The 17,178-nt window shown below is 37.8% G+C and overlaps 1 protein-coding gene across 1 annotated transcript in view; it reads left to right on the top strand.

Moving 5' to 3' along the window:
* Positions 1 to 17,178, top strand: part of GPC5 (glypican 5) — a 661,644-nt gene that overhangs the window by 112,369 nt on the left and 532,097 nt on the right. Inside the window, exons 4-5 of the mRNA XM_030459284.1 lie at positions 10,519 to 10,652; positions 14,694 to 14,819. Of these exons, the coding sequence (XP_030315144.1) occupies positions 10,519 to 10,652; positions 14,694 to 14,819 (260 nt within the window). The remainder of the gene's footprint in view (positions 1 to 10,518; positions 10,653 to 14,693; positions 14,820 to 17,178) is intronic.

Below are 17,178 nucleotides of genomic sequence, written 5' to 3'. Positions count from 1 at the left end.
TAACTAAAATTCCTGTTTTCCAAATAACAAGAAAATCTCCTGCTATAAGGTTTAACTTAAAAATAGTGGTAATCACATCCTGGAATGTCTTGTGTCTTGAAATCCCTGTTGTAAGCTCTGTGCTGCAGAATTCTGCTCAAATTCTGTGTTCTTTCCCAGTGCAATTAGTCAATTTGCTTTGAATGTGTAGAAAAAGAGCTTCAAATCATTCATAGAAAATTAGCAGAGACAATAATACATGCACAGTTCTGCACTAGTTTTGGAAAAAATGTATGTTAGTCTACGATCTGCCCCCTTAGCAGGTCATTACTGCTAAAGTGCAAATTGGAAAAAAAAAATTAAATTTATACACATTGCTGGAGATGCCCTTGCTAATATCCTGTTAGTACCTTTATTTTAAGTTTACAACACATTGGCAGTCTGTGGAAAAAACTGAAAATATTATTTTCTTTCAAGAGCTTCTGAAATATAGTAGCAGAATATGAAACCATGTCTGTCTAAGTAAAGTCAATTGCTACATTCCTCACCTTCTCAGCGTTTGTGTATGGTGGAAGAGGTTTTTGGTACCATCATTTCCAATTCCACTTCTCTTGGCCAATTTTCCTTTCATTTATGGAAATGAGAGAGAACATATTTCTCACCTTTGATGAGCAGAGGTTCAAATCCAGTATCAAGTTCCTGTCTATCACTTTGCAGAAGAAAGTGCTTTTTTTCAATTTATTTGCCAAATTGCCCAGGTTCCTCCCTTGCAGCTCCTGCTGTGCATTTTATTTGTTACACAGGGTGCTGGTGCCCTGGAGATGGAAGTGGGGGCTGTAGGGTCACATCTATGAAGAGATGCCAAGGGTGCCCCAGATGGACACAGCCGGTTCCATCCAGATCCAACTGACCTTCCCCAGAGCTGATACAATGTGGTGGTGCCTCAGGGAAAATGTATTTAAGAAAGCTCAGAAGTGAAGCATGGCAGTGAGGAGTGAGGGGAAAAAAGTGAAAGAAATAGCCCCACAGACATCACGTTCATTAGAGGAGGAGGTGAAGACCATGGTGAAGCAAGTTGTGCCTCTGCATCCCATGCTGTAGACCATGGTGGAGCAGATATCCACACTCCAGCCTGTTGGAGAACCCTATGCTGAAGCAGGTGGAAAGTGTGTGGTGGAAAGAATGGCAGAATGAAGTTTTGTTGACTGATCACAAACCTCTCTCTCTGCCCCTTCGGCAGCACTCCTGGGGCTAAGGGGAGACAATGGAGTTGGAAACAAAGGATTGAAGTTCAGCTAGGGATCAAGCCCGGATGCTAGGGGGAAGCTGGTTTTAGTTTTATCTTTGTTTCTCACCAACCTTGTCTATTTTTAATTAGTAATAAATTAAATTAAACTTCACCAAGTTGAGTCTGTTTTGCCCATGACTATAACTGGTGAGCAATCTTCCTGTCTTCATCTTGACCCACGAGCTTTTTCATCTTATTTTCTCCTCCTGTCCCATTGAGGAGGGCAAGTGGGAAAGTACCTGGGTGGGGGTCTGACAGAAAGTTCAACCCACTGCACTTAGCAACACACACACAGCTTTGGCAAGCAGTGCTGAATAGTACAGGTTTGCATGTGGTATGCTCAACACAGACTGCTGAGTAAATAATGTAGGAAAGCATCCTGTGTATCATGGCATATGCCATGCATGCCTATTCAGTGTGTTTAGAACAAATCCTTCACAAGCTGAAAATACTTGAGTCTGCTGTTGAATCAGTTTGATACACTTCTTAGGACTCAGAGCAGTTGTTTTTCCAGGAAAGAATATACCTTCTTTTTTTTTGGAAGGGGAATGGTAACAAAATGCACATGTCTAAAACGACCTTCCTCTTTTCCATTGACTGCATAGGGACTCACAAGACTGAAAATGTGGATTAAGCAGCCTGGGCTACCATCATGTCCTGGTTTTAGGTGATGTGCAAGATGTCTAACTCTGCTTTGGCAGCATGGCAGGTTTATCTGAATGTGTCTGCTGAGGAGCTGAACTGAAGGTAAGGAAGGTGCTCCAAGTGGCTGGAGAGTGCTGCATTCTTGTTCTACGTATTTGCAGACAGAGGAGAAAGGAGGCTTTTCAGTCCTCCTCCAAAGCCCAAGTAAGAAGCACAAACAAGTAAAAAGGAAGAAGTAACTGAGAATCCTTTCTTTAGTCTGTACATGTGTTCCCCTTTTTCTGTGCTTTTTCTTTTTCCTCGTGAAACAGAATAACTTCACAAAGAGAGCTGCTCAGCAGACTTCTGATGTCTCAGCTGGCCCTTAAATCACTACCAACTCTTTGTACTGGATGAGAAAAGCGGTGAGGGTAAATCCATTTGAAGCAAATGCATTTTTCAGACTGTTTTGGTCCCCGAAATGATATGAACATGTATGAATAAGGGACTGTTCTGTACATTATAAAAGATCTTATACTCTTCTGTCAAGGTTCAAACAAGAGGGTGAAGACATGCTGGAGGACAATGTACAGATACAGGAACTAATTTCATATGATGAAGTTTGGAATGGGAGAGAAACACCTAAATTCTCCTTAGTTTGCTTTTTCCCTCATCTTTTTTTGTTTAGATGTTTTTATTTCTTTACTATCATAAAAAGGTGACCCTCCAGTTATCTAAAGAGTTACTTGTCTTATGCTAAATGAAATAATGCATTATGACTGCTACCATCAGTCTGTATGATTTTACTGACTTGCATACTCTTGTTGCAGATCTTACAAAGCTATGCTCCCCTTCACAATTTTGGAACGTAAATTACAGCCTGCCACAAAAAGTAAACACATCAGCAGATGTGCTGACTCAGCCAACTTGCTCTTTTGCTTCCACAAATTCCTTATGTATTGTAATATGTTTTTTTTAAGTTAGTAGCATACCTGGTAAAAGTTGTAGAGCCCCATTTCTGGTTTCATTGACAGCAACATTCCTGCTGAAGTTCTTTTGATTTACACAGCTCACCCTGGATAGACTTAGATTTAATGAAGAATTCTGCCTGTGTCAGACAAGGGAGGAGTAATGTTAGCCCTCTGCGTCAGAGCTGAACTTGCAGGGCACACAGAAGTAAAGAGAAATAAAGTATATTTTAGCCACTAGAGAGCATAGATAAATCAGTCTAACTACACACAGGCAGCTGATCCTTGGAAGGGGCTACTGCCGGTTTTATATAATTGCTTTTCAGAGGAGAACCACAGAGTGTTTTCACTGAACGTAAATGAAACACCTTGGCATCCACTGAAGCAGACTTGGATTGGGAGAGCTGGCAGCCTCTCACAAGAAGCAGTTTTGTTGAGATGCCTTTGAAGAGTTTGAACTGGCAGTGCTGTATTCTGGCTGTGGAGTAACTTGGCTGAGAACATTAGGATTTCCCCTGACATTAAGCCATTAAAGAAAAAAAAAAAATCATTTCCTTCCCTCCCACCCCCATTCAGGAGGAGAAGCCTTTTTTACTGCCAGACTTGCTGAGTGTTAGTCCCTCATGAAAGGAGCAGCAGAATTAAAACCATTTACGGCTTTGCTAATTAAAGAGCAGAAGATAGAAATTAAAATTATATTAACTAACTCGTATTTTATGGGCTATTAGATTTTATTGTACAATCAGAATGTGCAGAATTATTGAGGAAATCAGAGACAATTAAAAGTGGACAATATATGAGAACAGTCTCAAGAACTTGGGCTGGAGAACTCGTTTTGCCAAGTGGGGGAGTAAGAAGAGGATAAGAGTTTTGGTCACATAAAAGTTGTGAACTGTAGCTCCAAGAATCCAACAGCTTGGACAGCAATCTTTAGCAGAATAATATTAGAAAATTCACTGATTGAAAAACCTGTTTTGCAAATGCTTAGCATTTTTGTCTCTTCCTTGGTCCTCCATCTTGACTGTAGATTTCCCTGAAAAGATGTAAAGCAGACACTGATGCCACACTAGTGACAGAGTGGAATAATTAGTTCAGTATCTCCAAGCTGTACATTTATTTACATATCACAGATTTTGTATTTTTTTTTTTCAGCATGTAATCTTCTAATTTTTTTCTGATGAGGCTACTACCACTGACTTGCTGATAAGTCTACACGTTGTATCTCTGCAGTTGGTATTTATCTTTACTCAATGCCATCTAGTTGGGTGTGGGGCAAACTATTGTGTTTAACAATGTTGCTTTTAATTTGATAATTTTTTTCCTTGAGCTTGAAATCACTCCCTGTTCTATCCCACTTGAAAAATTATAAATGAACTTTTTCATGTATCTCCTGAGCTTTTGTGTACAATTTTGAATAAAACTGCTTTGTAGTCCTCATTTTTTGTCAAGTCTTTTGAAGATTTGTCTTACAGGTGATGATAAATTTTTTAATAATTTGTGCAAGCATTATTCTAAGTACCAGATTTACTTCTGTAATTCTCTAGACTGTTATTCACAATGGTTGCCCCTTTCATCTGGTCTTGGATTTCTCTTGCAAGTTTTGTAAAATGATCAAACCTGTGTATGAAGTTTAAAAAATTGTAAGTTGCCCCTGTAACTCCAGAACTTACTTAGAGTTCTGGATGCTTAACATGTATTGCCAAGGGTCCTGAAGCTACAGTGGAGAAAGAGACAACTAGTCTCAGGTGAAGAAAACAGAATTTACAAATAAAGCAAAGGAAATAATACAAAATTTCTGCATCATTTTCCTGTGCTGTGAACACTCACGAGACTGCGCAGCTCCCAAAAGCTTTCTCTCCTTGTTTTCAAGAACTTGAATTTTGTAGGGAATGCTTAAATATTCCATGCACACGTGCACGTTCACGTATCAAAAGCCATTTTTCCTTGCAACAGAAGTTTGATACTAAATAAGCGAGTACTACAAGCCGCGAAGTCTGCGGCAGTGCTTGGAAATTCCGAAATCCTGGTGCTCCCTCTTGTGGTTTAGCTAAAAAGAGACAAACAATTGAAACTGGCGCGGCAGAAGCTCAGGTGTATGTTGTTACCAGTTAAAAGAAGAAGCTAATTTTACTTTGAGAAATCTTAATTTTCTTCTGCTTAGATGATCAGAAAGAGCCCAAGCCCTGTGTTTCCTGGCCCTCTCTTGCCCTGCCAGCAGAGGCAATGAGGTGCAAAAAAAGTCGTTGTCTTCTCTGCCTGACACACAGCCATCTACCCCAACCTACTACACATCCGCTTGCAAGGATTACCTCTAAAGCAATGAAACTTCATAGCACTCAATGAATTGTGTTTTCAAGATTAATATCTAGGGTATTTTGTTTAGTAATCTGTTGCTGGAAATGCTTGTGACTTGTCAAAAATCTGTTTCTCAGAAAAACTAGTCACTTGTATATTCCTAGAAGATAAAATTAAGAACAGTTTTTCTGTAACAAATGTATTTTCAACTAGTCTGTCCCTGCCATCTCATTCTAGCTTTGTTTTAGAGTTATTAAATTCTTCAATTTATTAGACTTCAGCTGTCCATTTGCTTACAAACATTTGAGGGGACTTAATTTTTTGAGGGATGGCAGCAAATTTGTGATCTGGTAGCTAGAACTGAAAGCCACTAAGGGTGAAAACTAACCAAAACATGCATCAAATAAAACCATTTTTAAATGCCTGAATGGACTATGGCTACACTGATGGCTTACAGGTCAGAATCTGTGTCAAGCCAGTGAATACTTGGCACATATCCCACTTACGGGAAATCTTGGGTATATTTTTATCAGAAAAATTACAGTGCTTTCTAAACTTACTAAAAATAGTAAGTAAGGGAAATGGCAATTTTCACACTTCTGGTTCCTGGTTCCCAGTGAGAGACCAAGAGTTTTTGTTTCTGGAGGAGTGTCCTTCCCAGTTACTCTATTCACAGCAGTAAGAACTGGTTAAACAGACCATAGGCAAGCTGCAAGAACAGAAGATGCTACTCTTTTCAGTATATTTCAAAACAGCCTATGACCCCAAGTGGAGCAGAGAGTCTCAGGATTCCTGAGACTAATTTCTGTCACAGTGGTAGCATTTAAGGAATATGGCATAGCTAATCCCTGGGACTTGGCGTATTTAGTTCCAAGTGCACCACAGACGGTGCATTCAGTTTGCTTCAGTCATTTGATGTAAAGTCATTTCACTAGAAATGCTGAAGTCAGAAAGAACTATTTATATAGTGGGAAAAAAAGCCCCAAAGAATGTGCCTGATTTCTCTTACTGAGCATGTGAACTTAGAGAACAGAATCCTACCATTATTGGTACAAATCTCCCATCATTTTCCAGTCCTGTGTAAATGTAAAGCTTTGTGATGCTCTAGTTTTCCAAACTGTAACTGTAAGCAGACATTCTACAAAACTGTACCAAGCAAAATCAAGCTGCCATAAAGTTCGTGTGTGGCACTAATTGCAATTTAACTGCATGGTTATTACAAGAGCTTTTAATTAACCCAGTCATCATACTGTGGCATACAAATTGTGCATAATAACAGCGTGCTGAGTATAATGACAATAGGTTTATTTTAACTACAAAATAAGGGAGTTTTATCATTTTCTGAGGTATCTTTTTATGTCCTTAAATACTGTGCAGTATTTAAGAATATTTGACCGAAACCCACAGAAAACCCTTAGTAAGTGGCTGGGGTTTGTGTGTTTTAAAATTTTATAGCAGTCTTTAATTCTTCCTGGAATTCAGTGAGATGTATAATTCTCTCCTGAATAATATTTTTGGTGATTTTTCAGTCTCATTTTTCTCAGAGTATTTTTAGTCTCCTTTGAGAACCATTTTGTACACTCTTTTAGGATTTTAGTGTGTGAAGCCAAGAAAAATACTTGGTTTGTGGAAACATTCAGTGGGAGTACCCTTCCAGTGAAACTGGATGTCTCATCAGATACTGCTGCAAGATGGTCATTTTGTTAGATCATGAGTGTAGTGAGAGCATTCTCCTTCTCTCAGACTTAAGATTTGGATCTGTCTCTCACATTTTTACTCAGAAGGTTGATTTTGCAGCCCAAAACCTAAAAATTAAGAAAAAAAATGTAGGTAACAGATATAGTTGTAGTCCTACAGAAAACAATAGAAATACAGCCAAGTGACATTGTACTTACACTGAAGACCTAAAGAATTCATTAACAAAACAAAACAAAACAAAACAAAACAAACAAACAAACAAAAAGTAGGCATTCTTATGGAACTATCTATTTTTTAGACTGTCATCAGCTCTGTACTGGGAAATGAGATACTGACATTTTGGTTTAAAATCATTTGGCTCACAGACAGAACAGGCGCCTGAAGGCAAAATAACAGAACTTTTCATGTGCACAAGTTTACTGAAAAAAAACAGGTGACGTGGAAGACTGAGCCAGTGAGGGAGGCAAAAGTACTTTTGGCATGCATATACAGTTAGTGGTTTTAAAATGATATAAAAGTGACAGCCTCTAGTGAGCAGTTTAAAAAAGACAGATTGGGTTCAGCTGGGTGAGTGACACAAGTGTGAGGTTCCAAACACAAAAAGAAGAACCAACACCAGTTGGCTGATCAGTGGTCCCAGGGGTTTATGTATCAGAGACAGGAGAAAAGTAACAAGAGATGATGACACCACCAGTGTACATGCCAAAGTTGCTCATCCTGCTAAAATTGTGTTCAGAAGAACATAGAAGTGACTTGGCTAGAGATTGGTGAGCTAACATTCAGCTGTGAGAGCTGTTGCTGTCATTAACAGATCTGAGTTCTCAGCATTATAATTACTGTCATGGACTTCTTTGGGTGAATGCCACAGGTGTATCTGGTGCTGAATAGACAATTTTTATCATTTCACTGATGTTGTTTTCAGAATTTTCAAAAACTGGCTTTGCAAAAAATATCTGTTCTTAAGAAGACATTTCAGATTAAGGCTGGATTCTAATGGGTTTTATATATATATAAGGGTCACTCAAAATTAATTTTTTTAAGAAAAAGTTATATCTGAAATTAAGGTTTATTTTTAAATGCATTAGTAAATGAAAATTTCCTGCAGGATGCATTTCTTGAGGTGTCCACTCAAAGCGAATAGATAGAGAGAAAGGCTAAAAAATAATATTTTGAAGGAACTGTATAATACATATAAAAAATATTCATATTCCAAGCCATTGGGACTGCAAAACTTCTTGGTTTTCTTTATTTGTTCCTTTTAGTCAGTTAAATATAAGGAGATTTTATTGGAAATTCAAGAGATATTGACAGCTGTTGATTGTCCTGCTGCCTTAGTAGGTTTTTTTGGTTTACTGTAACTGGAACCATTTCATTTTTTTATTTTTATTTTTTAATTTCTTTTTTTCCCCAATCCAAAAGACTAGTACTCATGTGCTTAGGGTCTCTATTGGCCAGTGAACCTTCTCCACCTTATTTTTCCTCCTCTCACAGGCTCCCACTCCGTCTCTGAGAGTGCCCAGACATCTAGGGTGAGTCTTTTGGACATCCAAGGCACCTCAGGCCTGCAGCATCCTGCATAATTAACTTATGCCTGCCATAAGACAGAGCCTCCTTCCCAAACATCTGGATTTGACTCTCCTGCACTGTTGTACCCTATTATTACTCTTGATAAGACAAAGAGTTGTTGAAGAGCACTTGACAAGCCGGAACTGAGGCAACAGCTGCTTTGTCCTAAAGGCTGATCACAAGCTCCCAGTGTCATATTGGTGAGCATAGCAGAATATGAGCAGAGACAAGTAAAAGGACAAGACCATTTTTGTCTCTGGTTGATCCCCACAGACATATGCAGACAGTGGCTGATGGGACAGACTGCTGAAGAGGCTGGTGAAATGCAGCACTGAAGGGGTAGGCTCATGCAAGGATGGATGAAGCCTAGAAAGAGCATAGAGACTTACAGAGGGGTAAATGGGAGGCCAGTTAAGCTTATGAGGAATGTGAGATACCATGCTCTGAAGATCTAATGGGGAAAATAATGTGAAAATTGTGAGGGATTACTACAAATGTAGTAAGATAACTGTCCAAGGACACACTGCTTCTGATAAGAAATGGTAAGATGAATATTTCAAGTGAGGTTGAAAGTGCATCCCATTAAGGTCCTTAAAGGACATTAGCCATATGTGCAGGGACAATTATGTTACAGGTAAATTCATGCACCTCATTTGAAGGGGATTCAAGCTGCAACTTGTATGAATAAATTAGGACATGTGAATTTCAGCCAAAAAGGACTATTCAATTTCAATTTTACCCTCAGTTTCAATTCATAAGGTAAATGATTATTCATGTGTAGTAATAATGCTAATTCTTTCATCTTTTGACTGGTCTAAGCAAGTGCATTCAATGAGCCTTCATTATTACCAGTTATACCAGGCATAATAACAAAGAAACTCATCAAAGTTAGATACTTTCATTTTCTTTAAGTTTTAAATGTATTTCTAAACTAACACTACAGCAGTGGAAGGTTGTCTCTAAAACTTGCACCTTTCTCTTTAATATGTGTGATGGCAACATGAAAACTTGAGGTATATTTGCCTCCTCTGTTCTGACCTTTTGGGATGTACAATGCAACAGGAGAAAATAATCCTTGTTGGATAGCGCATGCATCCTTTCCTCTTTCTATGGTAGCATTTTGAATATGTTTCTGCTACACTGATTGGATCATATCTATCTTACAGCCAAGAGTGGTGGCCTCTTTTTTGTTTAAAAAAGTGATGTTTTCATAAATCACTGACAATATTAGTTTTTCAGTTGGGCATGCGTTAACATAAAATATATACTGTTCAGTCTATTCAAAATCTTGTCTGATATGATCCCCAGCATGAAGTATCTCTTATTTAATAAATATGCATGGCCTTAATTATTTTTATTCAGTGACAACGAATAATAATGAGCTATGAATGTGAATTTAAAATCTCTATCATACAAAATGCTCACTGTCACATCGTACAGAGAAGAAAATGGGAGTTCATGTGAATTTGTATATATTGACATCTGGTTCAGAAAGCCAGACATAAAATCCCTTGATATTTTCAACATCTATGGTCCAAATCATTAAACTTACATCTTGGATCATTAAATTTACATCTTGCAAGGTTGTAATGTGAGTTTCCACCATGCTAACTGTTCTCTATATGCTCTGGGTAACTGTGCTGAACATGCCATTATAATTCGTCAACCCTGAAAGAAATCACAAAGTTCAATGCATATTAAAAATGTGATTGGGGTACATTACAGAAAAAAATGGAAATATGTCACTGTTCACAATTCATCAATTCTCTGAGGTTCCTGTTACTGTCTGCATAACCATACATTTTATTTAAAGGAAGAAAAGACAATAAAATACATGTGGTGACTTGCTTATATCCCTGATATTCCTTCAAAGAGAGTGATTTTGTTTGTTTTTTTGCCTACTATAAAATGACTAATTATGTGTTTACAGCATTCATTATGGATATAGTGTTGAGAAGTATGATAATTAATGATACTTTTCTTAGCTTAAATTCCACAGAACACATTTTCTTATTATGTGGACTTAAACTGAATTAAGAGATACATAATAATATCTGTTTACATGTGTTCTTTACTTCTTGTGGATTTTTCTCCCTTTAGGTGAACAAGGTATGTGGTCCTCCTGTAAGGAAGCCTACACAGCCTCCAGGTTGCTCCTTTGATCAGAACAAAGATAATAAAGGACTGAAGATGTTCTCAAGAGACAGTGAAGAAATCCTCACCAACAGAAGAAAGTAAGACATTAGTTTTACAGCCAGAAAGAAAGAATAAAGTAAGCCAATAATTTTACAACAGACTAGATTATATTTGATGCAATGGCATGCATTGCTAGAGAATAAATAAAGACTGCAAAGAAAGAAGCATTTTTACTATACAATCTGCTCTGTTACAATTTGGAACAAATCATTTCATGACTAAATTTTGTTTTGTGAAATAATGGACATATGACCGAAGTAATTTGGTGTGTTTTAAACTGTTTAAGTAGATAACATTAGTAAAATATGAACATTATCTTTTTGTGAATATTCTCAAAATAGATCTAACACATCAGCAGGCATTATTAAGTCTGTCAAGAAGTGATTGTGACTTTTTTTTCAGAAGACTGTACAAATTGAGCAGACAAAAAGAGGTGAATGTTTGCCTTTGCATGCCTTTCTACTGTGAAAAATCAAGCGATTAAGCATTTAGGGTTAAATCTTAAAATACTCTTTCAAGCAAGCCCAACTGATTTTAATTTTTTTCTCCTCTGGCTTTTGTGCCAATATATAGTGGATTGAGGTGACTGCAAAGATGTATGTGTTTGATTTATAACTGGCTCAGAATTACAGGGTAAAATCTGCCTAACTACATGAGGTAGGAATTTCAGCTGCATTAGAGTCTGAGGAGAAGAGGGCTCAGTTTGGCTGCCCACACAGCTACAAGCATCCAGTACCACTTGAGGATACCGTCAGGTGTCCCAGCTGATATCCTGCTACCAAGAAGGATGCAGGTGTCCTGAGAGTTGTGTAATATATCCTGCCTTCTTCATGTCTCCTGGATAGCTGAGGGCATCTCAAAGACCAATCTATCTTTAGACAAATTAATCACATCTTTAATGACTGTAAGGAGTCATGGCAATGTAAGGATAGTATTGTATCTGAGACTAAGGGCTCTGTTACTAAAGTAAAAAATTGAAATCAGAAATTTTATTTCTATTACAAGGGTTGCCAAAATACAGACAGGTTTTCTTTGTCCTCTTTTCCCTTCCTCTTTGCAGCACAGAAGGAAATGAAAGTGAAAGAATAACAGGGAATAATTGCTCACTCCTGGTGCCTGGAGAAGAAAAAGTGCCTCTGAGCTTTAGACTATTCTTGTTGGGGCAAAATCCTTTGTGTTCCAAATAGTGGAGAAAAACAAACAAACAAAGAAAAAAACAAACACAGAATTTAGAGAATGCTGGGGGAATAGAAAGAGATTAAAAACAGGAGTCTGCTCTAGCCAGCACAGAAGTTTATCAGGCAATACCCATTGTACAGGCACTTTTTCTGTGTGTTGTGTAGCTAAGCAAGTTCTTGATGTTTCCTGTTTGCTAGCACTCTGCAAATACTAAACCATGTTCTAAAATCTCACTTAATCCAGGATTTTTCCATGTTTCAAAATAAGGGGTGTCTGTAATGACTTCAGGAAGGCTGCCCAAAAAATCCTAAGGGGCATCAGAGGCATTGGGCAACACAAAGCTATGTTGTTTTCCCATTATTTACCCCTGCCAGAGATGCTGGAAACACTTTGTGGCGTACAAGAGTTGCAACACCAAAAAAAAGGGGGGAGGAGGGAGAAAATGTGAGATCCACTGACAGATTTCAGTTAGACAACTTCATGGTTTCTATCATCTGCATTTGCTACCTCCTGGGTCACCTCCTTCCTTATTAGTCATAATCACTAAATATATTTCATTTTATATTCCCATGAAAACTGTAACAACTCCTCACATGGAAGAGTGACTTCAGCAAATGCTTGCAGCCTGCTTTTAAGGAACTGCTGCTCTTCTACACTGAATTTGCCTCCTGTGCACTTCTGGCAGCAGATTTCTCTCAGAAGCATTCACAGGATTTAGCAGAAAAGAATAGGCTTCCCCCAACTCCTGTATACTAGATCCATGACAGTTATCTTGGGGAAAGCAAATGAACAAAAAAGGCACCATTAACTGTGTGACTGCTAAAAGTTCCCTCATTTCCTAATCTTTTTCAAATGCATCTCCAGATGAAAGTTTACATTTCCAAGTAAATGGACTGTCTCTGCCTGAACTTCTCCCAAGTCCTTTTTACCATCAGATGTAAGATGGTATTTTTTGTGGTACAAGCAGAACAGGCAATTTCTCTGTTCTTTTAACACCAAAAGTTGTCATATAAATTTTAAATATTGTCAGCAGAACCTTCCATAGTAATATAAAAACTTGAAAGTATTTAATCCTTTTTTCCTCCAGAACGTAAGACTGCAGACAGCTTTTAGCAAGGAGAATTAAATTGTAAAACAGAATGAACATTTCCAAATAAATGGTAAGAAGTATCTGCAGCTTCCACTGACTGTAATTGCACATTTGTGCTCAGCTGCCTATAATTACATGCTATCTGGTCTAGAAGATGGTGATGTGAAAATTGACATTCATACCATCTGCCTTTCTAACTGCTTTGGTCAGACTTGAAGAGGGGATGAAATTAGTTACTACTTCTCTATTAACTGTTTTAGCTTTGCCTTGGGATGTATTTACTGATCAACTGCATAGCTGACCTCTCTGTTAGAAAGCAGTTTGTCACAAGATATTACAGTAGCCATATTTATCTAAGTTTCTGTGTTATACATGGATTGATTGTGCAGAAAAAGAAATTCTGACTAATTCTTTTGGGAAGTCTCTATAAAACATATAGAGTTTTCATCCAGAATGTAAATTCAAAGCATGGGCAAATCGAAATCAATCCCACTCAATGGGAAATGGAGGAAAATTGACAACATACTGTGGGCACTGGGTACCACTTTGGGGATGATAAAACACAAGATATGACTATTCATAGCTGAGAGGGTGTGGATGAATCATATTTATACGTTTAAAATATGTTACACACAGGCAATTGTATGATGCATAGTTAAAACTCAGTCCTACCTGAGATTTTCAGAGATGCAGTTTTAGACGTAGTAGGACATTTATATCATCATATTAAATAGGCATAATAAACTTAAATCACTGTAGTATGTGTAAAATATTTGCTCTTCAAATACAAAAAGATGTGGCTTTTAAAGATTATAGACTATGTAAACACGTTTTATCTGGTTGAATTTGTAATAATATATCATAAATCCCTCATTCCATTTTAGGCCTACATTGACCACATATAGCAGAATGTTTAGAATTTTCCTGTAATTTTTTTATAACTCCAGACACTGTACAAGAATTTAACACGAAGTGAAGATTTCTGGCTTACAATGCAATGAGTAGAGCATTTGCTAGTGCCATTCTTTTTGCCTGCAGGTCACAGATAACTCAGTATAGTATGATGCTTGAAACCAGAATGAATACATAATTTGATTTTTCACAGCAGGAGTGGGTCTCCCAGGAAGAGATTTTAAATACTTAAGCAAACTATTTACAAACATAAATATCACAATCCAGTTAAAAAAACATGCCTACTAAAAAGCAATTCATTTGTTTTGATTTAAGTACAAACTCTTATCATTAGCTTTGGGCATCTCAACAGTTATTTCAAACAGTTATACATCATTTAATAACTTAGCAGCACAGCACATGATAAAACTGATGTCATTTTTCAGGGAGTAATTTAAACATCCACTAAATATTTAACACCTACATCATAAATGCATCTGACCTAAATCTTGAGTTGCTCCACATCTCTAACAAATATTCTTTGTCGTATTTGTAACGCTGTGTAGGGCACTAGTAAATAGCACATTTGAAAAAGAGAAGACTTATTCATACCCACCTATTTTTTATTTGCTGTGGGGTTTTATTTTGGGCCAGGAGAACATTTTTTGGTACATTTCTATGAGTGTAACATTGCAGACTCCATCATAACACAGCTTTGTGAATCACTGCAGTGAGTGAATCAAACTTACCTGACAGGAAACTGCGAAATTCTTTTGAGAAATCATTGGAATGAAAGGAGAGAAATAGAACAGGCACATTCTTTATCTCCTTGTAGAAATGCACAGCAGGAGTACAACAGGAGTACTACTTGGTGGTACCCACTGACACAAATAATTATTTCCCATGTTCCCCTGTGCAGAGAATTTCTCAGTCACCTCCGACTCTACCGAGCATTTTATGGTGGCCTGGCTGATCAGCTGTGCAGTACTGAGCTGGCAGCTGCTGATGGACTCCCATGTTGGAATGGAGAAGATGTTATAAGAAGGTACCTCTCTCACTCACTTTTGTCTGTTCTTCTGTATTCTGTGTTTCTCCAAAGTCACTTCACCCTCCTGTCAAGGACACTGTTGCCCTTGGTATGCATCAAGGTTAGTTTGTAAAACAAATCAGCAGAGGTTTTCTTCTTTCAGAATTCATCTGTAAATAGCATAAATATATATCTGTAAATATAAATGTGTAAAAAAAAATATAAAAACCTCCCCACGTTTCTATTTTGAGGAAAATGAGAATTCTACTGGTCTTCAGGTATTTGTCCTTCAAATTTACAGCGCCTCTACATTTTCTGGAAAAGAACCTGGATTGGCATTTGCAAAATGGAATTGGAAAATGGATTTTTATTTCAGCTTGATCTTTATAAAATGCTCCTTTTAAGACAGAATGTGTAGTAACAGACTCAGGCTATTTGCTGAAAACTTTCTCTGCCTCTAAAGAATGAAGTAATCTCTTAATATATATGGTTTCTCAGGAGAGAGCTAAAAGTTAAGACACAAAGCTAAAACATTTTAAAGGTGAAATGCATGTATAGTTTTAAGTATGCAGTGGCTTGGGAGTCATCATTCAAAAGCAGTGGCAAAGAAGAGGTAATAATAAACTGCTATTCTCCTGGATGTGTATCTCTCAATGTATCTCAGAGCTTACAAAATACTAGCAATTGTGGATGTCAGAAGGGTTTTCAGAGAGCTGATATATATATATATATATATATATATTTGTAACTGTCATCACAAAATCAAGTATTACTCTGAGCAGGAAGTCCTTCTGATGACAGAGACAAAAATATTAAAAGGTTCATTGCCATTTTTTTTTTCATTAAGATCATGCCATTTTTACACCATGTAGTACTAGGTAGCATCAAAGGTCATAATCAGAGCAGGTGGCTAAAAGCTGTGGTACCAGGTAGAGGGAACAGAGACAGCCTGTACCTTCAGTTGTCACTAAAAAGGTGAGGTAGGAGCTGTAATTTATTGATTAATGATAGCTAAGAAAACTTAATGGATACCCTTTCAGCAAACAGCTACAGATTTACTTTTCTCTATCTCTCTGGTTAGTCCAATGCTTTGGCAGCACTTTGGCCCAGTGAGTGGTTGACAGTCTTGATGGTCTAATTGGGAATCTTTTTTCCTAAGATTTCAATTCATGTCTTCTCTTTAGATATCTATGTTTGAGATTTAGTCTCAACTTTACTTATTGGTTTTGGTTTTGCTGCCCTTCCTGAAATGAGTTTCCAAATGTTTCAACAAAACCAAATGTTTCAGTAACAATTTAAACTTAGCCTCTTGCTATTGCAGATTTCTTATGAACAAGGTTCTTGCATCATTACTTTTGGCTGCTTATAGTCTACTATTAATATATATTTTCAAACCTATATCATTATATTATATAGTAATATTCTATTTTGATTATTATATTCTAATTATCTTTGTACTATAAGAGTAGACCAGGCTAGCCTAGACTAGACTACTTCAGTTGTAAGTGACCCACAATTACCATTTCATGGAACTGTCTGACCATTCCAGGGCTGACCAAAAGATAAAAGCATGTTCTTAAGGGCATTTTCCAAATGCCTCTTAAATACTGACAAGCTCGGGTCATCAACTACCTCTCTGGGAAGCCTGTTCCAGTGTTTGACCACCCTCTTAGTAAAGAATTTTTTCTTAATGTCTAGTCTGAACCTCCCTGATGCAGCTTTGAACTGTTCCCACATGTTCTGTCATCCCAGGGAGAAGAGCTCAGCACCTCCCTCTCCACTTCCCCTCCTCAGGAAGCTGTAGTGACAAATGAGGTCACCCCTCAGCCTCCTTTTCTCCAGACTAGACAAGCCCAAAGCCCTCAGACACACCTCGTAGACATTCCTTCCAATCTTTTCATAAGCTTTGTTGCCCTTCTCTGGGTGCATTCAAAGATCTTGACACCCTTCTTAAATTGTGGGGCTCAGAACTGCACGCAGTGCTCAAGGTGAGGCAGCACCAGTGCTGAATACAGCAGGATAATCCCCTCTTTTCATCAGTGCTGTGCGTGATGCACCCCAGGATGTGGTTTGCCCTCTTGACTGCCATGCATAGAGCTGACCCATGTTGTGCATCCTGCTGACCAGCACCCCCAGATCTCTTTCTACAGGGCTGCTCTCCAGCCACTCCTCTTACAATTTATACTTATTCCTGGCACTACTCCACCCCTGGTGCAGAATTGGGTGTTTCAGTTTTTTTAATTTCATTAATTCTATAGACACTTGCTCAATGCTCCAGTCTATCTGGATCCCTCTGCAAGGCCTCTTGTTCCTCAAGAGTAAACAGCACTTCCCAGTTTGATATTGTCAGCAAACTTGCTAACAGTGCATTCAACTG

This window comes from Calypte anna, chromosome 1 (genome assembly GCF_003957555.1).
Source record: "Calypte anna isolate BGI_N300 chromosome 1, bCalAnn1_v1.p, whole genome shotgun sequence".
Classification (NCBI taxonomy): Eukaryota; Metazoa; Chordata; class Aves; order Apodiformes; family Trochilidae; genus Calypte; species Calypte anna.
Note: the sequence above shows the minus strand (reverse complement) of the source record. Positions and strands in the feature narration are given on the sequence as shown.